This window comes from Aulostomus chinensis, chromosome 23 (genome assembly GCF_037954235.1).
Source record: "Aulostomus chinensis isolate RoL2024-O1b breed Wild chromosome 23, RoL_Achi_v1.0, whole genome shotgun sequence".
Taxonomy (NCBI): domain Eukaryota; kingdom Metazoa; phylum Chordata; class Actinopteri; order Syngnathiformes; family Aulostomidae; genus Aulostomus; species Aulostomus chinensis.
The window spans coordinates 12,131,879-12,149,336 of record NC_141342.1 but is presented as its reverse complement, the minus strand read 5'-3'; the positions used below and the strand labels follow the sequence as shown (position 1 = coordinate 12,149,336).

Sequence of the window (17,458 nt, the reverse complement as noted above, 5' to 3'; positions counted from 1 at the left end):
GGTTACGCATTGCATTTTCTTAATTAACCACATAGGATTGAAAAATACGATGTAAATATCTAGTTAATCACTCAAAAATAGAAATAAAAAGATTTACGATCGCGTCAACTAAAAGTGGATTTAAAACTGTTTCACAATATTGACGTGTGGTCCGATGGACTGATGGTAATGGCGACGTGGAAATAATGATCTTTTTGATGACAGTTCGTATCTGCAGACCATCATTAAGTTCTAAATGCGACCGATTAAATAAACCATTTAGATAAGAATTTGATTTGAAAATGTCAAAAAATACAAAATTCCTCGTGATGCTCCAAATACTAACGCGTAACATGAGCGATGATAACGATGCCAGCACATGGAGGAATACAGTTTTTTTGTGTTGAAGTACAAAGAATGCAAATAAATATTGCATTGATATGAAAATTGACGTATAAACTTTCAAAGAAAATCAATAAATACTTGAATTCTGAGTTCGATGTCAGAATTCAAGCTTTTATTCATTTTCTTTTCTTTCCATATACAGAGGTTTAATATTGATGATATGGAAATTTTCATCACGAGGCCAATTTGTAAGAATACGATTTAGCTCAGCTCCGGAGCAAACCATCATTTTTGGATGGCTGCTATAGCGGTCACATCTGGGCCTCATCTGGGCCACATCTGGGCTGTGTTTGGCACTTCTGGCTCTGATGCGGGTCACCTTTGGGCCAAATGTGACAATCTTTATTTTTCCATGAACGACTTTTAACAGTCAGTTTGTATGTAGTGAACAATGTTGCAGCTCCCGTGAGGATGTAGCGGTGAAGCTCACAGCATAAAATAACATACTCGCATTAACAATACAGCGGTTTTGCGTCCCTGCTGCCTCATGAATGCAAGGATGCGCTCGTTCCTTCCAGAAATATCTTGGCGAGTAAATGTTCTGACTGATACCTTTGAGAAAACAATGGCGGAACCTTCTTTAGGTGTTAAAAGCCCTAGAGAAAATAATGAGGGATAGTTCCACTTTGATGTCTCTGAAGTCATCTGAGGCTCTAGTTCTTATTACAGCCTCATCCAGGGTATTTATTGGCTCGCTCACCCCCCCCCCCCCCGCTTCATTTTGCTGCCTCCCTGCATGACCACAGCGGGCGTGTTCCATCCCTGCAGTTTACACACTATCACAGCACAGAGAATTACATTAATACCCCCCCCCCCTCCTTTTTTTTTTTGTTGCTTTCATCTGCTTAATTGCAAAACACAATCTCTCCTCAGTGACTAAGCTCTCTGGATACCTTTCACTTTTGACACTCACATAAACAGAAATCACTTTAATCTCTGCTGCTGCTGCTGCTGCGCTTATGTCTCTTTAAAAACAACACCGGAAATCACATCGCATGCATCGTGTCTTTATTATGAATAATAATCAAAGTGCCAGCTTATCATTTCAACTCCTATCGTCATCATACATGAGTAAAACTCCACAGCATGCCAGTAACCACGAAGATTATAGTAGCCTGGTGGTGATACGACGACTGTCTGTGCCCATCATGGCTACGCTAACTCATATGAACTAGAGGATTACCACTATATGTAGATTTATATCAGCAGAATACATCAACTGTTGATTACAATTAAATTTACACGCAACAGAGACAAAAAAAAAATGCCATATCAGTCTTTACAGAAGATGACATCTTTTAAAATCCAGGTACAGTAAATAAGAAGAGTTGGAGAAACAAATTTGTTTCAGGTCACAGTGAGAATCACAGGCAAAGAGTAGAGGTTAGTTCAGGTTACACAGAGAATATAATCAGGAATAAATTAAAGTGACACCATAACTTTTGGGGAAACAAACATATCTGTCATCCTCCCCGGTGCCAGAAAAGTAGATAGATTCCCTTCTCTCCTCTGTGTGTATTAGAGACCCACAGAGACCAGCTGACAGCTAGTTAGCTTAGCAGAACAAATGATAGTGAATGGGCAGGTTAGCATACCATTGCAGAGTCATCAAATAGGTAGGATTCAGGCTCTTGGTTTAATCCTCTCTTTCAGAGTCAGCCATCGTAATAGTAGATGTTGAACTGTTTTGGGATGTTGCGTGAAATCACTACACCCAGTCACGAAAGTAGTTCCGACCGTGTTTCATTCTGTAATTGCATCTAATCATATATCAAATGTTGTGCTCAACCCGTACAACATTAATGCGGGCAGAGACAGTGTTGGAGTAAAGTGTATTTGACGCTAATACTTCTCACCCACTACCATTCGTTGTGCTAAGCTAACTAGCACTTAGCTAGCCACTGCCCATACATAAAGGAGAACAGGATCCAACCTCTTGTACTGCTCTGAGGAGGGTGGTTTCAGCATATTTCCCAAAAAGTTAGCATGTTCTTTTAAAGCTGGCACACTTGTATTCGTATCTGGCAGCCATTAATCGTGTCTGAAGCAAGGGTTTTTACAAAGAAATATTTATCCTGCTGTATGAAACTAGTCCTCGCTGACACGCGCAGGTTAGGAAACAGCCGACTTTTAAAGGAACCTGGCTGGTTCGGAGGTAAACGCTACCTTGTGACTGTTCCGATAGGCTGCAGTCACAAGCTATTTGTTAACCAAATAGTGAATTCAATATGCATAAAACTGAACCACCATCTGTCAACTGTGGCACAGCACATCCACATCATCACGCTATGATTTAAAAATGGTTGTTACAAACGTTATCAAAAGATAATTTGATGATAATAACCTTCACTGGAATAAATGTGTGTGTGTTTTTTTAAGTATCTTGCTACATTTCTTTTTCTGTGCACGTGTACTTTCCCCTCTGACTCACAGTGGTTGAACGGATGTAAAGTTGCAAGACCGTATAAACACTTTTGATGTTCTGCTCAGCAACAATTCAAGGGTTGGGACTTTACAAAAGCGGGTAACTTTCCCCTTCTAAAATCTTTTTTTGGCACATATTTCCCCCTCGCAGTGATCAGTGTGACTTCCATGTAAGACTTTCCATAATCCCTTCCATTTTAGCAGCCAAAGCTAGTCCTTGGTAAGCCTCTTTTTACCACCAGCGTGCTCGCTGCTCTCTAACAAGACGTACGGCAGGAATCATGAGAAACACACAAGAGTCTCGAGCAAGGTCGCGCGAGTGAAGGTTTCTGTGATGGGGCGGGGGGGCGGGGGGGTGGGGGGGGGTTGGTGAATCTGTCTGCAAATCACACATCCCAGCACGTCTCCAGTGTATCCGAGGGGACTTGAGGGCAAGCATCCTATTGTGGGTGCAGTGAAGGAAGGCAGACATTTTGTTGGGGGGCTGAAGCTTGGATTCTTTGCCGTGTATCCAGCTCCGCTCGGTTTTCTAGTCCACCTCGTCACATCTGCAGATTCTTTTTACGAGACTTGTTGACCAGAATGAGTTCGACTGCTCCCTTCTCCACTTAACCCCGCCCCCATCCCCTTCAACCCCCGACTCTGAGTAGCAGCGTTTGCATATTGGACTTTCCTCCGTTTTGCAAAAGGGATTCAAATAGATTACAGACATGACAGGGTATCGGCTGCATTTGTCACACATCCAGGTAATGACTAGGCAGTAAAGACGGTGGTGCAGGTGCGGGCCAGGCGGTCAGTTGACTTATCCAGTTTCATCCTTGGATGAAAACTCAGGTTTTCACATTTACTAAAAACAGAAAAGGGAAGCGTATTAGTTGAAAAGGATGAAAATCAGAAAACACTTATGTATTAATGAAAAAAAAACAAAACAAGGGTAGAGTCCAAGAGCCTTTAAACTCAAAAGACGTGAACACAAACGCTCTTCTGGTCATTTCATTAATCAAGACGTCTCTCTTTGCTTTATGAGAGCTGACAGGCTGCTTGATGACTGGTTATATTTACGGTAACACACGCCATTTAAAACTCACTGGAATAATCTGTTATCAGAATCCCTTTATTTGGTGCAATAAACGTACAGATATTAGTCTTGTGAGCATGTCAACAAATACCGACGTACAATATATATATATGTATATATTACAACTGGTACAAGGACAGAAACACTCCACATTTCATACAAGCAAACAAGACTACACATATACACACTCCGGCATGCAGTTGGTTTACAGCTGGAGGACATTCATGCAAATGGAGAAATATGTCAGAATGAAAATGTGACTAATGTGTTCTGATCTTAGCGCAGCGTTGACACAGTTCCTCGTGCAGGCGCTTGAGCAAACATAGATGGTAATAATATTAATAATATCAATGATTACAGTCGGGGAGATTGTAATGGAATCAGCAGTCGCAGCAGCAGGTTGTGTTTTTTTTTTTTTTGTTTTTAGGGAGGGGGGACTCAGAAGGAATAAATCTTTAGAAATCAGCTGTGCACAACTACACAGGGGGAGGGGAAAGGGGGAGGGGTTATAGGTCGGATTTGGGACACTCACTGGCCAGGTTGACAATGCAGGCGATGATAATGACCGTCCCTCCTACTAGTGACACCATGGACAGCATCTTGGCCACACGTCCCAGACGTACGGCGCCGTCCAGGTTTCCCTGTTCAAGACTGTTCTTGGACTGTAGAAGAAGATGGAAGCCGTGTTAGTTCTGTGTGGGACATGCAGTAAAAGTACAAAACAGACGAGCGCGTACGCACCATGATGGAGTAGACAAATCCCACGATGTTGATGGGCCATACTGGGCAGAAACAGGCCAAAACTGACAGAAGGAGGTAGTCTTTCACCTTGGTCCGGTCCAATGGTGGGTTGGTGGCGATGCTGGAGTGGCGGGAAAGCGACGGCCTGGGTGAGAAGGCGGTGTAGCCGATAGAACCTGCCCGACTGCCCTTCCTGGTCTTGCCGTGATGCGGGTAAGAGATGGAGTGTTGTCTCCTTGGGGGAGAGGAGATGACGGGGGAGGTGTTGTCTGCAGATGCCGAGTGGATCCCGTTGCCTGGACGAGGGCAAATGTTTAAAACACTGGAAGACTTGACATTCCTCGACAGGGCTGACTAAGCAGCAGTGACCCCCTCACGCCCACGCCCACCCCCACCCCCTCAAGGTCCAGCTTACCGTTCTTCAGTTTCTCATTGATGACTATGACCAGCTCTCCTTTAGATTTGCTGCGGGAGGGCCGTGTGGCGGACGGGCTGCTGCCAGCGAGGAGCTCTTCTCTGACTGGCAGACATGGCACAGTAATGGAGGTTTGGCTCAACTCTGAATCCTCCTGATCCAGCAGGGATGGTTGCTCTTCTCCAGGCCAAACGGCTGGTGTGGGCATCATGTTCACAGCCATGTTGACAGGCCAGACGAAACCTCTTTGTGTGGTCCAATCGTGTGTGTGTGTCTGTGCTGCCTTTGGATGAACACCTGAGGGCCAGAATGTATCTCTATTAATACCCGCGGCGTGATTTTAAACTATTCTCAGCATAAGGCTGATTTGTAATGATGAATAATGTGTTGAAGGCAAACAAATCTCTCTCACACTCACATGGATCATATTAAAGAGGCAGGAGCCTTCTCAGATAACAAAAAAAAAAAACAGGTCACAAAGACACGGAGTACAAAAGCAGGTTGTTTAGAAGCAGCAGCAGCAGCCATAGTCTCCGTGCAGGTGTGTACATACCAGTGTTTCATCGTGTGTGTACACAAGCCCCGACGGACATATGGTGGCCAGTTATTGGCCTCAGGACAAAAGAGGACAAACCAGTAGCGGAAACAGAGGAAGACTCGGGAAGCAGCTCATTAATTAGCTTCTCCTCAGCAGCTCAGTAGCAATAAGCCAAAAAATATATATATATAAATAAATCAAAAAGGAAAACCTAACAAACAAAACTCCCCGTTCTTTTCAAATCAAACGAAACCTTAAATAATTAGCGATTCAGCATGCTCATAAATTATTCAACTGACCTTTTTTTTATCTCAACGAAGCCGGAGCATCCGTGGATTTGACATCGTGGTAACGTTAATTCTCAGGCGGAAAAACTCGACACCAGATGCGGAGAAACGTGTCTCCTTCATCCGAGAACGTGCTGGTGTGCATGCAAATTGCAGGCAGGCGAGCGGTGCCGGGGAGTCTCCTGGATGCCAGTAGGTGTGTGTGTGCGTGCGCGCTCGATTTCACTTTTCACACACATACACACAAACCAGGAGGCGCTGGAAGAAGAGGAGCAATCAAGCCCAGCATCCTCATCACTAGAGCAGCTCCTGAAAGCCTATTCGCTGATCCAGTATGTCAGGGAGGGGAGGAGGAGGGGAGGGTGGAGGTGGTTCTCCCTTCACCTCCACATATCTGCGACCCCCATCCGAGCAGATTCATGGTCTCAACCATCCACGGTAGGTGACATTCAAGACCGTGTATGAAAGTAACCCATCAGATGTATTTATTATCATGAAATGAACACGCAAACGCTCACTGACATGATAACGCTTTAATAAAAAAAGACGAAGCAGTGCGTCATCTGCTGGATAGCACTTGTAACTACAAAAACATCATTAAAAAAAGCCCATAAAAATTAGAAATAAAACTTCTGAGAGAAATTATGTACAGTTTAGACAGTTCTTCGTGGATTCACAGAAGAAGTCACTTCCCCATGGCACTCAGGATGTTGGCCTGCAAAGAGAGGACACAATAACTGAGAATCGCGGGGGCCAGTCCGTCTATTCATGAGCAGAAGCAAGACTTCAGCCGTGAGAATACCAGTGACAAACATTTGTTGAACATGTGGGTGTTTAGTAGTCGTTAATTTAACTCCATCATGCATGGGGGGGGGGGGGTAAAGAACAGTTAAAATAATAAAGCATAACAAAAGATAAGGCAAATCCAGAATAAAGACTTCTAAAAACCCTGATCTCGCTCAATATGTCATTCCACTACTGGGGGACGCAGTGAAAAAAGGTCTAGTCAATTTTTAATTTCGACGGAGGAAAAGCCCAGAATGACCTCCTGGGAGATCCCCACTTTCACTCGGCTGAAGGCCACTACTCCTGCATTCAGCGGCGAGTCACGAGCAGAAAAATTCCAGCTTCTGATCAAAATATGTTCCAGTGTGTCCGCTTGTGAAAAACTACACACTGCGTGCGCCTGCCTGATGATTGTCAAGTTGTCACATGAACCGGTCACTGTGCCCCCCCCCTCACATTTGCTGCGACAACAGTTGGTAAATAGCACTTGAGTCCAACAGAGAATGGAGGGACACTCATCAGTGCTGCAGCTCACATGAGAAACAGCATTTTTCAGAGGGCCAGCTTACCTTCATGAAGGAGCTAAATCTCTTTTCTGACATCCCCTCAACTTGAATTAGATCTTCCACCTGCAGAAGTTGTACATACAGTCAGTACGGGTATTTTTTTTTCTTCCTTCTATCAAGTACAAGTAGCATAATGCTGAATTATTGAGGCCAGGAACTGCAGCCCAAAGTTTGAGCATGATCTCTAGCAACCTTGGTGAAGTCTCCGTGGATCTCCCTCCAGCCCAGGATCAGCTTGGCCTTCTTGTCTCCAATCTGCTGCAGGCCCTTCAGCTCTTTCAGGGAGCCAGTATTGAGGATCTGCAGGATTTTCTTCCTGGACTGCTCCAGAACTGACATGTCCAACTGGGACTCCCAGTCATGATGCATCATGTTTTCCTTACCATCTGGAGGCTGAGAGAGTAGAAGTACATAAATTCGACTGAAATGCAAGTAAACAGTTATTCTGATAACTGCTTGACTTAATTCATCTGTGAGCTTGAGGTTTCTGTAAAACACCAAACGGGAGCTGATGCCCCGTGTCTAACTGCCTGATGTTTGTGATTCTGCTGATGCGTCCTGCTAAGCACAGCGCAGTGGAGGCTCTGATGCTGACCTCGACTTGCTCTGAAAGCTTCCCCCCTTTCCTCTTGACACAGACAGATTGCTTCCTGACAACTGCAACCTGCTGAAGAGGCTGGAGCTGGGACACTGAGCAGGAGCAAACAAAGAGAAGTCATGTTACAAGTCCAGTTCCACAGAACAGCAGCAGTTAACAAGGCAAAGATTCCCACAGGGCTGAGAGACCAGGGTCACCCCCCCCCCCCCCCCAGAAACAGATGACACATGACATCAATAGAGCTGCCGCGACTCACGTCTAGTCAGTTGATCCACTGGCCTTTTTAAGCTGCATCACTGTACGCAAGAGTGACGTTGCGTAACAAGTTGGGCTGTTAATTTAGCTCAGTACAGAGGATGAAGCGCCAGCCACTTGATTCTGGCTGTACTACCGCAGTTCGTTCAGGCGGGTCAGTGGCAGAACACGCCAGTGCCTCAGATCACCGGCGTCAAGGTGCACGGTGACCACACACACTTGGGTTTGTATCACATTGCAGCTCATCCAAACACTCCAGAAATTCAACATGACAAGAAGTGACTAACTGCTCTTGTGCAGCAATTCTGACAAATTGAACAAAATGCCAAGGTCTTTCCTGACAGGGTAAGAGAATTATTCAAAGACCGTTTAGCCGCGGCAGCCTCTGCTCCATCTACACACACACAATGTGGTGTGAACATTTTAAATTAGATGTCAATTCATCACCCCACGGCACTTATTTGGTGTTGAAGCTGAATTTCTGAAGCCGAGTTGATATACTGGTGATCTGATGGGTTCTTTATGCATTTCTCAACTGACCTTGAAGAGGTTGGACCACAGCCTGCTGCTTATTGGCTTTAGTGGAAGTCAACTGCTTTCTTTGCAGAGGAGCCGTGTTGTTCTTGAAGCTGGGCTCTGGATTAGTGCTGGACTTTTCTCCAGCCATCTGACTGAATAGCATGGCCTTGCTCTCAAACTCCCTCTGCCTCTCTTTCAGCTCCTGGAGAGGGAAAACAAAAAACGGCAAGGTCAGCTATCGCGGCGTAAACAACCAAAGACTCCATCAGTTGTGCACATGTAGACCTACTTTATGGCTGCAAGGTCTTTTCTGCCTAAATCAGGACATGAAGGAACCAACTCAAAGTCTGCCATCTTACCTGGATCTCCTTGCGAGACTGGGCCACATCTTTTAGCATACCGAGTCGGTCTTTGTCTTGGCAGCTCATCATCAGCTTCTCCAGAGCTACTAGTCTGTCCATCACTGATGGTTCTGAGAGACTGAAAAACACAAAGAGAGAAAATATCAAACAGAACGCACAAGTGTCGACAAAAGAGCAGTGGGGGTCTTAGACATTAACCAAAGGGGCCGAATGAATATTGTAAGAGTTGTACACCTGCCGACAGATGGCAGGGAAGCAGAGCTCCGACATCCCAGCAGGCTGCAGTGTAAATGGGAGCAATGCAGAGATGCTCTCTTCCTTCACAAGATGTAAAATATTGCCCCGCTACTTTAAGGCCACGATCCCGTTAGGGTTCTCACTGTATGAATGAGCCATTATGGTAGCTCTGAGGATATACCAGTGCACTTGCTTCCTGACTGATTAGTCAGCCAGCTACTAAGTCTGTGTGAGGTCTTTAACCTGTGCAAATGAGCCGAGGGTGAGGAACCACCCGGCTCGGCTTTCTTGTCCTCCTTCTGTCTCTTCTTCTGTGGCTCGTTGCCAGACCCCCCCGCCTCCTGGTCCTCCCTGGCCCGCTTCACTGGAGATGAAGGCATACGGGAAATTAAGAGTTTAGTATTCGGAGCACTCGAGCAACCGTGTTTGTAGGCTTCTCGAAATTGTGAAGCAATTGCGATGAAGATGGCACTGCATCAGTCGAAGGCTGCATTGCAGTGTCGGCATTCGTGCAAAAGAACGACACATTTAACATCATGAATGTGTCGCTGCACACTTTGATGGAACAATGTTACTTTTTAGGACCCTGACAGAAAGCATTTTAGAGCGATTCTGCAGCAAAACACACATGAAGGACAGGGATGGGCCTCCTTGTTTTATTTACTATGATGCTTGTTAGGACTGCCAGAAACATCTGATTATTTAATATCTAGACTGAGATTAAACAGTTTGGACTGAACAAAAGCACTTTTTTTTTTTTTGCAAACTTGAATCCCACCTCAGTCTGGATGCTCAAGTGGGACTTCTGAAACATCTGTTCAGTCACTCTCAACCCCGTTTCTCCGGAGATCTTCGCTGCCTTCAGTTCGTCTTGTACTCGAGTTGTTTGGACAACCAATCTGATCTCGTTACTTGTTTATAACAGTGTTGAAAGAAACTGACCTGATTTGAGAAACAAATTAGATTTGCCTGCAGTCTGAATGCAGTACAAGTTTAATACAGGCATCAAATATGTTTTAGTCATTTTTCTCCGGGGCAAGTAAGCGCAACTCTCCTCTGCTTTGCTTTGTTTAGATGTCTTCATTTGTTTACTTGTTGGTAAGCCGTTTCAATTCATTCAGCCAACTTAGCCTAACCTAAACCAACTGGACTGTAGCGGAGCGCTGCAAATCTTATACAATTATCTTAGCAACAGCCTTGTGGCGTTCTACTGTTAAGTAAATCGTTCTTCCCCTTCGTCTTAGAGGAAAATAAACTGGACTTGGGGAACTCTGCTTTCTGACAAAGGCGGTGACGGCTGCTGCTGCTCGACCGACATCACCTATGGGATTGTTTAGAGTGATAAATTGTTAGTGCTTCTCACCATTGGCAACTGTATCTTGAGTTGATATCTACAGACTTATGAGCATCACCTTGACTTGACAAGGTCGGATATACAGAGAGTGAGAGGTTGCTGGTGTGGCCGTCTCTACACAATTCTGGGCCTAGTAAATCAGAACACAGGCCTACAAGATGTAACTGCTCGGCACCTTGAAATGCAAGACCAACAGTACTTAAATGATCTGCAGGAATGCATTAAAGCATGAAACAACACATCAAACTAAAGAGGTGCATTGACATCCATCATGCCTGGAGTCAGTCGGCCGCTTACATCTCTGGGATGTGACATAGGCGCCCCCTATTGACCTCAATTTTTCCTCTCTGCCAAACTCATTTATTTCTACCCTTGCCTCTGACTAAAAAAGGATAGCATGTTCCAACAAAAACAACCCCCCCCCCCCCCCCCCCACCAACTCACCTGCAGGCCCAGCCACAGTTTCCCGGGTGAAGGGCTTGTTCACTATGAGTTTGGATTTGGCAGCAAAGTTGAGCGCAGTAAAAGTATCAAAATAGTATTTGTACTCCGGAGCAATATTGGTGATCATCACAGAGTGCGCCGAGCCACCCAGAGAGTCCTGTAGCAGCCGCGTCAGTTTACTGTCTCTGTAAGGCACGCGGACCGCCGTGCCGGAGTTTAGAGAGTCCACCACTTTGCTGAGAGTGAAGAGAGAAAGGTTGATGGCGCCACTTTCCTTCAGGCGGATGCCCTGGTTCCCTGTTCGGCGGTTGTCCTCAGATCCAGCGAGGTCTACCAAGTACAGCTTGCCCGTTTGTTGTCGATGGGGAAAAGCACGCTGAGTCCGCACAACCTAGATTGACAAAAAGGTTCCGATTTCTTAATTAGCAAATTCAACATCACATATGAAAGAAACATAAAGGGAGTACATGTAAAGTTATTGAGGGACAGAGTCAACAAGCTTATGCTTTATCATAAAAAGGTTTTCAGTTCTAAGAACGTGGGAGAAGGAGCAATGAAGGAAAAGCACAGCGTTTGTACCTCTCCCAGAAAAGTCCCTGAGAGCCACCAAGCTGCTAACGGGAGTGTTGCAAGAGAGGCTTGATCTTAGCACCAGCTACCAAATCCTGGCCTACTGCTCAGAGGCCACGACCTGTTAAGATGCTGTTTCACCAGTCACCTACTCACTATGCACCAACAGTTTAATGAAGCAAACAGAATCGGAGGGAAAGCAGAATGAAGAGTCCTTTCTCATAGTTTTTTGGATTGCATGTCAAACCTTTATAAGGAGGATAGCGTGGCTTCGGCTGGAGCGCTGGTTGAGTTTAGTAGAGGCTGTGGTACGGTTGAGACTGGCAGGGATAAAGTGTCGGTCAAAATCAGAGAATGAAGATATAGTTGTGTGAGTGAGGCCAGGGATGAGGATGTTCTTGTCCTTGTCCTCTCGGATGGGCAAATCCTGGGAGCCCGGTGAAAGCAGATCTAACACCTGAGGAGTAGAAAGACAGAAGACAAAGGTAATGGATGGCTGTCCAATAAAAAAATCGGAACTCCCCAAATAAGACCATTTACAAAGATACGTGAAAACGCACAATCCTCCCCAATAATATTACCAGAGAATTAGGTGTGTGGCGATGAAAGCAGTACTGGTTGGGGTTGAAAGAGCTTCAAATTTATCAAAAAGATGACAGTAACTTTAGATGAGAGGGAAGTTGTGAGCAAGATGTTAATTCAATCTGACTAGAGGGTGATAAAATCTCAGAAACAGGTGGGGCAGAGGGGAACTGCCATGAAACTCTAAGGGACAGGAGGAAGATTATCAGTGGTGGTTGTTACTTTGATATCAATCTACACCGGTTCTTTACGGGAAAAAGCTCAATTCCATCCTACAAATTTAAGATAACTTCTATCAAAAGATATTTTTCTTTATTACTAATACTAATATCAGCATAGGTTCATGATAAATTGATCATATTGATAAAGTTTGCCTGATGTATTCATATTTCTCTTACACGTAGACAGAAAGTGGGAAAATACAGGCTATTCAACAATAGCCAAGCAATCGTACCTTCTCATTGTAAATTTCTAAATACGACATGCCAATGCTGTAGTCCCACCCCTCATCTTCACCCTTGGCTTTGACCAGTTTGAAGACCTCACGGACAGCTCTGGGGATCACGCCTGGCTGCTCGGAGCTGCCCAGCATGGTGTGCGTCTTGCCTTTAAATGAAAAAAGAATAGTGACAGTTGGCGGAAGAGGAAAAAAAAAATGTGTTTGTAGGCTTGGCAGTTTTGAAGTGTTAACTTGGTTATTTGCTCTTGATTTATCAATATTTCATTAAAACCAATAGTGTTTTGATACATTTTATCTTACAACAGTAAGAAAGCAAAGTGTAAGCCTTCGACAAGAGAAACACAAAAGTCAAGTCTATACCCTAAAAAATGAGGATAAGATCTGGATATATCAGATTACTGCATCTCAAGCCAATATGAAGTAGAAGTTAATAAATAACTGAAACATACCAGCTCCTGTTGGCCCATAGGCAAAGACACTGGCATTCTGTCCGGCTAGTATGTGTGGTAAGACTGGCTTCACGGACGAGAGGAAAACCTCTTGTTGTGTTGTTTGTGCATCATGAAACACGTCAAAACTGAAGGACAAATAAAACAACCACAACACTTAAAACATTTACTGGTACACAAATATTAAACTGGACTGAGTCAAAGGTAATAACAGACCACTGACTGGTATTTTACTGTTTCTGTAGCGTTCCTCCAGTTGATAATCTCCAGGTTCTGAGAGTCAAGGCCTCTCACACACGGTCCCTCGCCTTTCTCATCTTGTTTGGTCATGTAAGGTCGTAGACGAACCGCGACCCGAACCCTGGACGTCTTCCTGTTTCCACCGTCTGATACCGCCACACGTTGAGCCATTTCTGAGCTCACGTTAAAGGCCTGGATGAGCCAAGTTAGCCAAGATTTTCTTGTTATTAAAATGTACGACAGAGCAAGTAGTGCGTAGTTAAAAGCTCGCTTTAGTTCCAATGAAAAAGTTTCTTTTAATAATATATTGCAAAAATAAACAACATATACACAGGATTGCTTTGGCTAAATTAGCTCAAATAAACGCCCTGTTTTCTTGAGCAACGAAGCCTGTATTTCTGTGCATAATTCCTCTTCCACTGAGTGTTTCATCTTACTCTGGTTATCTCTTACCCGTGTTTAATGAAGAATCCCAGAACGTCAGCTTCTGTTACTCACCGGGTTCTACTTTGGACAACATAGCGGACGCCGTCTTTTAACAATGGCGAACGGGACCTCCAAACTTCCAACCGAACACTTTTCAAATAAGACGTTCCCCAACCGGAAACAGAAATCCACCAATCAGAGCTCGTTTCTTCTTCTGCTGCGCTTTTACAGCTGGCGACGAATTACGCACAGCGCTATGCTGCCTTCAGTTGGTAGAAAACGTCGAGGTTGTATTTTCAGAACTAAGTATTGTATTAATATATAAACTATTGTATCAAACCAATAGGTCACAATTAACGTAATAGACAATGCATAATATTTAAAAAAAATACTGAAGCGAATAATAAAGCAAACTGTTACAAACCCGCCTGATTTTTTTTTAGCTTCATACGCGCAGCCCCGGAAGTTGTTCCTAACGTAGATCTCTAATCGGTTCACAGTCGTCGGTCGCTCTGTAACACCGTTAACCGACCCTCCGTATGAAGTTTAGTTAGTGCGAATGTAACAGACGCGCGCAGCCAGTCACACAGGTTGTTTGATCCAAAATGGCGTAATGTTTACGTCTATGTATTACCGTTTATTATCCCTTGCTAGTCTCATGGAGTGTTTCTCGTGCTTTTTTTCATCGGGGGAGATAACTTTATACAACATTTAGCATCAACAACGCCGATTTAACTTAACACCGACTTCCGGTAATGGCTCTTTAAAGCTTTTTATTTGCTGTTAAGAAATTAACCTAGGCCTAACATTAGCAAGCTAGTTCAGTCAATTTTGAGTAACATTATGTTTCATTAATGTTAATGTTGTTTGATATTTAGTGTGGTTGACTGTTAGCTTCAGGCTACCTATCACTATGGGCATGTTATCAATCTAGGCTTCCCTAAACACCTCATAGCTCAAATGACCATATTGTACATTCACTATATTTTACTTATCTATCGAACAAATGCTTTTTGTCAGACCTCTTGTTTAACCCGAGCAGCAGGAAGGATGCAGGCTGAGGCTTCAGATTCCCCCCCGCGAGAAGGCATCGAGGCTCTGGTTGTGAAGGACACAGAGAAACCAGCTGAAGACACAGAGGAAGATGGAAGCACAGAGCAACAGGACACTGAGATGACAGCTCCTGCAGAGGAGGACACAAAAACCACGGAGGAAAAAGGTAGCAATACAAAGTAAACTTGTCAATTTAGAGCTTAAATGTTAAAAAAGAAAGACTTCAACAATGGGATCCATGATATCAGCAAGTCATCTGTATTTGGTCCACTTAGCAAAACTGTGCTGATGTAGTTTGGGCTTTTCCAAACATTGTGACCCAGTACTTGCTCCACATTAGGTTTTTTTTTCAGGTAAAGCTTGAAATTCCCTCCTTATATTGAGTATTTGTAGATGTCAATATAGGACCATGATTCACAAAATGTCTGTCTAGAAGCACTTCCTGAACTCAGAAATTGTTTGTTGGAGGTGCTCTTTGGATGGGTAACTTCAGATGAAACAGCAAGAGGAACTCCAAGGCACTCTCATTTAGCAAAAGTTAAATAATTAAAATGAAATAATTTAAAGGTTTAAATGCGACCAAGCCACTACAAGAAAGGCTTTTTTAAACTTTTACTTAATGAGTGCCTTGGAGTTCCTCTTTCTGTTTCATAGGATCATAATTATTTCTATTGACTGAGACTCCTCTGAAACTGTCTGGAGGGCCACCATGTTATACAGTGTATGTATAGAGTAAAACCTTATGGTACTAAAAATTTAGATGCAGTATAATGCATCACCAGAGTGTTCGAGTTCTGTTTAATATGTAATTAACACACTTTGCTAAACTTTCTGTAAACATCGTCCTGCTGCCCATCCAGATGGAGACGCTGACGCCCCGGCAGGCGAGGCACAGACGGAGGAACCTCCAGTAGACGCTGCAGTCGTCGAAGAAGAGGGAAAACCGACAGCGGAAATCGACAGTGAATGGGAGCTGGCGTACAGCGATGAGGAAATGGAGGACCCCAAAAACTGGATGCCGCCTCCTGCTGAGATCAAAAGACTCTATGAGCTCCTTGCAAAAGGGGAGATGCTGGAATTGAACTTTGTGCCACTTCCTAGGAGGCCACCGACACCTGAACGCACCCCGTCACCTGAAAGAGATGAGGAGGAGGATGAAGCAGAAGAGCGAGAGAGGAAGGAGAGGGAGCGCAAGTCAGTATTGGAATTCCTTATTCATTTTATCTGTGAGGATTTCGATGTGTATACTAAATATTAGAAACCTTTTTTTTTTTGTTTTTTTCTCCTCAGGCCTCCAACTCCAACAGAGTTTGACTTCGATGAGGAACAAATGCAATCCACTCCTAAAAATGCCTTCATTAACAGACGCAGGACTCTAGGTGTGTACTCTAACGGTGTGTTTTCTTGTCCGGAGCAAACAAAGTGTGCGATGGTGTTGCATAACAAGTGTCTACCTGCCTAACAGGGTCTTCAGCCCGCTCCTCGGTGAAAAGGGAGGCCCGGCTGGACAAAGTACTGTCAGACATGAAGCGCCATCGCAAAATTGAGGAGCACATCATGCGCACGGGACGGGATCTCTTCAAGAGCGAGAAGAAGCTGGAGGAAGCGCTGTCTCCTAACAGCCAGAAGGAGCGAGATAAGGAGAGGGAGCGAGACAGCAACCCCAACACCATCTTCTCCCCCAGACAGAGGCGATACTGAAGTATTAATCCACACCAGGACTTTCCCCGGGGCCAACACGCCCACGAACTCTCCGAGGCTTTTTCAAAACTTGAATTTTTTTAATGTAACAAGTTTTGTATGTTTTCTATGTGTGTTTTGTATAATGGCAATAAACATTTTAACCCAAGTGTTGATCTGTTATGATCAGTCAGCAATATGAACACAAATCCTCTGGCATTAAACATTCCTGAAAAAAAATGTTTTGAATGCTTATGGAGAAAGAAAAGCCGATTGTATTTGGCTGATGACGCAATGAATAAAGCTTTGAGGAAAATGTTCATGACTTCAAGTCGCTGACACAGAAGTTCACACATTAAAGATAAAAATACCTTCAAGTCGTTAAACGACTATATCAACCCCTTTTCTGTCCATCTTAACTGAACCACAAACATTCTAATGAGAAGGCATTTATGAAGAAAAGTCAGAAAATATTACATTGCAAACATTTTCAACTCAGAATTGAAAACATTTTTAATTTACTATCTTGAAATTCTGTACTTTTCAGGACCGTATGAACCATGAATTGTGCTGACAAAAAGGTAAACATTGTTTCGAAGCAGTGCAGTGTGACCAACCCTGGTAACACATAATTATGGAAATTATCTTAAAGCAAATATCACGACGATTAAAACTTTCTACATCACGACACGTTAAGATTAGCGTGGAGCGTATTAGTTCACCTGCCAGCGCAGTAAACATTTAAAATCAAGACCACTAGCTCCCTCTAGCGGCTCAATTTAAAATAAACTAAGGGGAAAAAATATTAAATCCCACATGAATGACTGAGAATAAAAACAAAAACACTCAAGAGATTCGGGACAGAGAAGTATATTTTCAATAAGATTGAGTAACAATACAGCCTTCACATAAGGCTCAGAAGCAGAGTATAATATGGATGCATAAATATGCATTCAAAAACCACAAACCAAATAAATAAATAAATAATTACTTACAAATAAATAACGAGC

The 17,458-nt window shown here is 43.8% G+C and overlaps 3 protein-coding genes across 6 annotated transcripts; 1 reads left to right on the top strand and 2 right to left on the bottom strand.

Moving 5' to 3' along the window:
* Positions 1-1,370: 1,370 nt before the first annotated feature.
* Positions 1,371-6,257, bottom strand: prrt2 (proline-rich transmembrane protein 2). Of its 2 annotated transcripts, XM_086194699.1 has the most exons (5): positions 5,880-6,257; positions 5,043-5,339; positions 4,628-4,923; positions 4,419-4,548; positions 1,371-3,655 (listed from the first exon to the last, which is right to left on the bottom strand). In XM_086194699.1, the coding sequence occupies exons 2-5, from the start codon at positions 5,263-5,265 to the stop codon at positions 3,639-3,641; spliced, it is 666 nt and encodes a 221-aa protein (XP_086050825.1). In that variant the 5' UTR covers positions 5,266-5,339; positions 5,880-6,257; the 3' UTR covers positions 1,371-3,638. The 2 variants fall into 2 exon arrangements, with proteins under 2 accessions (XP_086050825.1, XP_086050824.1); XM_086194698.1 differs by lacking the exon at positions 1,371-3,655 and having other exon boundaries at positions 3,862-4,548.
* A 124-nt stretch (positions 6,258-6,381) lies between these two features.
* Positions 6,382-13,945, bottom strand: kif22 (kinesin family member 22). Of its 2 annotated transcripts, none has more exons than XM_086194676.1 (13): positions 13,788-13,945; positions 13,273-13,481; positions 13,050-13,177; positions 12,595-12,746; positions 11,806-12,015; positions 10,989-11,379; positions 9,434-9,554; positions 8,951-9,071; positions 8,613-8,793; positions 7,815-7,909; positions 7,412-7,612; positions 7,223-7,282; positions 6,382-6,582 (listed from the first exon to the last, which is right to left on the bottom strand). In XM_086194676.1, the coding sequence occupies exons 2-13, from the start codon at positions 13,458-13,460 to the stop codon at positions 6,553-6,555; spliced, it is 1,878 nt and encodes a 625-aa protein (XP_086050802.1). In that variant the 5' UTR covers positions 13,461-13,481; positions 13,788-13,945; the 3' UTR covers positions 6,382-6,552. The 2 variants fall into 2 exon arrangements, with proteins under 2 accessions (XP_086050802.1, XP_086050803.1); XM_086194677.1 differs by having other exon boundaries at positions 13,743-13,897.
* A 91-nt stretch (positions 13,946-14,036) lies between these two features.
* On the top strand, positions 14,037-16,753 carry pagr1 (PAXIP1 associated glutamate-rich protein 1). Of its 2 annotated transcripts, none has more exons than XM_086194696.1 (5): positions 14,037-14,467; positions 14,758-14,934; positions 15,629-15,962; positions 16,059-16,147; positions 16,234-16,753. In XM_086194696.1, the coding sequence occupies exons 2-5, from the start codon at positions 14,766-14,768 to the stop codon at positions 16,467-16,469; spliced, it is 828 nt and encodes a 275-aa protein (XP_086050822.1). In that variant the 5' UTR covers positions 14,037-14,467; positions 14,758-14,765; the 3' UTR covers positions 16,470-16,753. The 2 variants fall into 2 exon arrangements, with proteins under 2 accessions (XP_086050822.1, XP_086050821.1); XM_086194695.1 differs by having other exon boundaries at positions 14,040-14,467; positions 14,736-14,934.
* The last annotated feature ends 705 nt before the right edge of the window (positions 16,754-17,458 follow it).

What these genes read in the sequence shown, in the direction of transcription:
- prrt2 (XM_086194698.1), bottom strand. Translation starts at nt 5,265, where the DNA reads ATGGCTGTGAACATGATGCCCACACCAGCCGTTTGGCCTGGAGAAGAG. An exon ending in CAATGAGAAACTGAAGAACG is followed by an intron (nt 4,924 to 5,042) that starts GTAAGCTGGACC and finishes GCCCTCGTCCAG; the next exon opens with GCAACGGGATCCACTCGGCA. An exon ending in GATTTGTCTACTCCATCATG is followed by an intron (nt 4,549 to 4,627) that starts GTGCGTACGCGC and finishes CTTCTTCTACAG; the next exon opens with TCCAAGAACAGTCTTGAACA.
- kif22 (XM_086194676.1), bottom strand. Translation starts at nt 13,460, where the DNA reads ATGGCTCAACGTGTGGCGGTATCAGACGGTGGAAACAGGAAGACGTCC. An exon ending in AGTCTCGCAAGGAGATCCAG is followed by an intron (nt 8,794 to 8,950) that starts GTAAGATGGCAG and finishes TTCCCTCTCCAG; the next exon opens with GAGCTGAAAGAGAGGCAGAG. An exon ending in TCCACGGAGACTTCACCAAG is followed by an intron (nt 7,283 to 7,411) that starts GTTGCTAGAGAT and finishes CAACTTCTGCAG; the next exon opens with GTGGAAGATCTAATTCAAGT.
- pagr1 (XM_086194696.1), top strand. Translation starts at nt 14,766, where the DNA reads ATGCAGGCTGAGGCTTCAGATTCCCCCCCGCGAGAAGGCATCGAGGCT. An exon ending in AAAAACCACGGAGGAAAAAG is followed by an intron (nt 14,935 to 15,628) that starts GTAGCAATACAA and finishes CTGCCCATCCAG; the next exon opens with ATGGAGACGCTGACGCCCCG. An exon ending in TAACAGACGCAGGACTCTAG is followed by an intron (nt 16,148 to 16,233) that starts GTGTGTACTCTA and finishes CCTGCCTAACAG; the next exon opens with GGTCTTCAGCCCGCTCCTCG.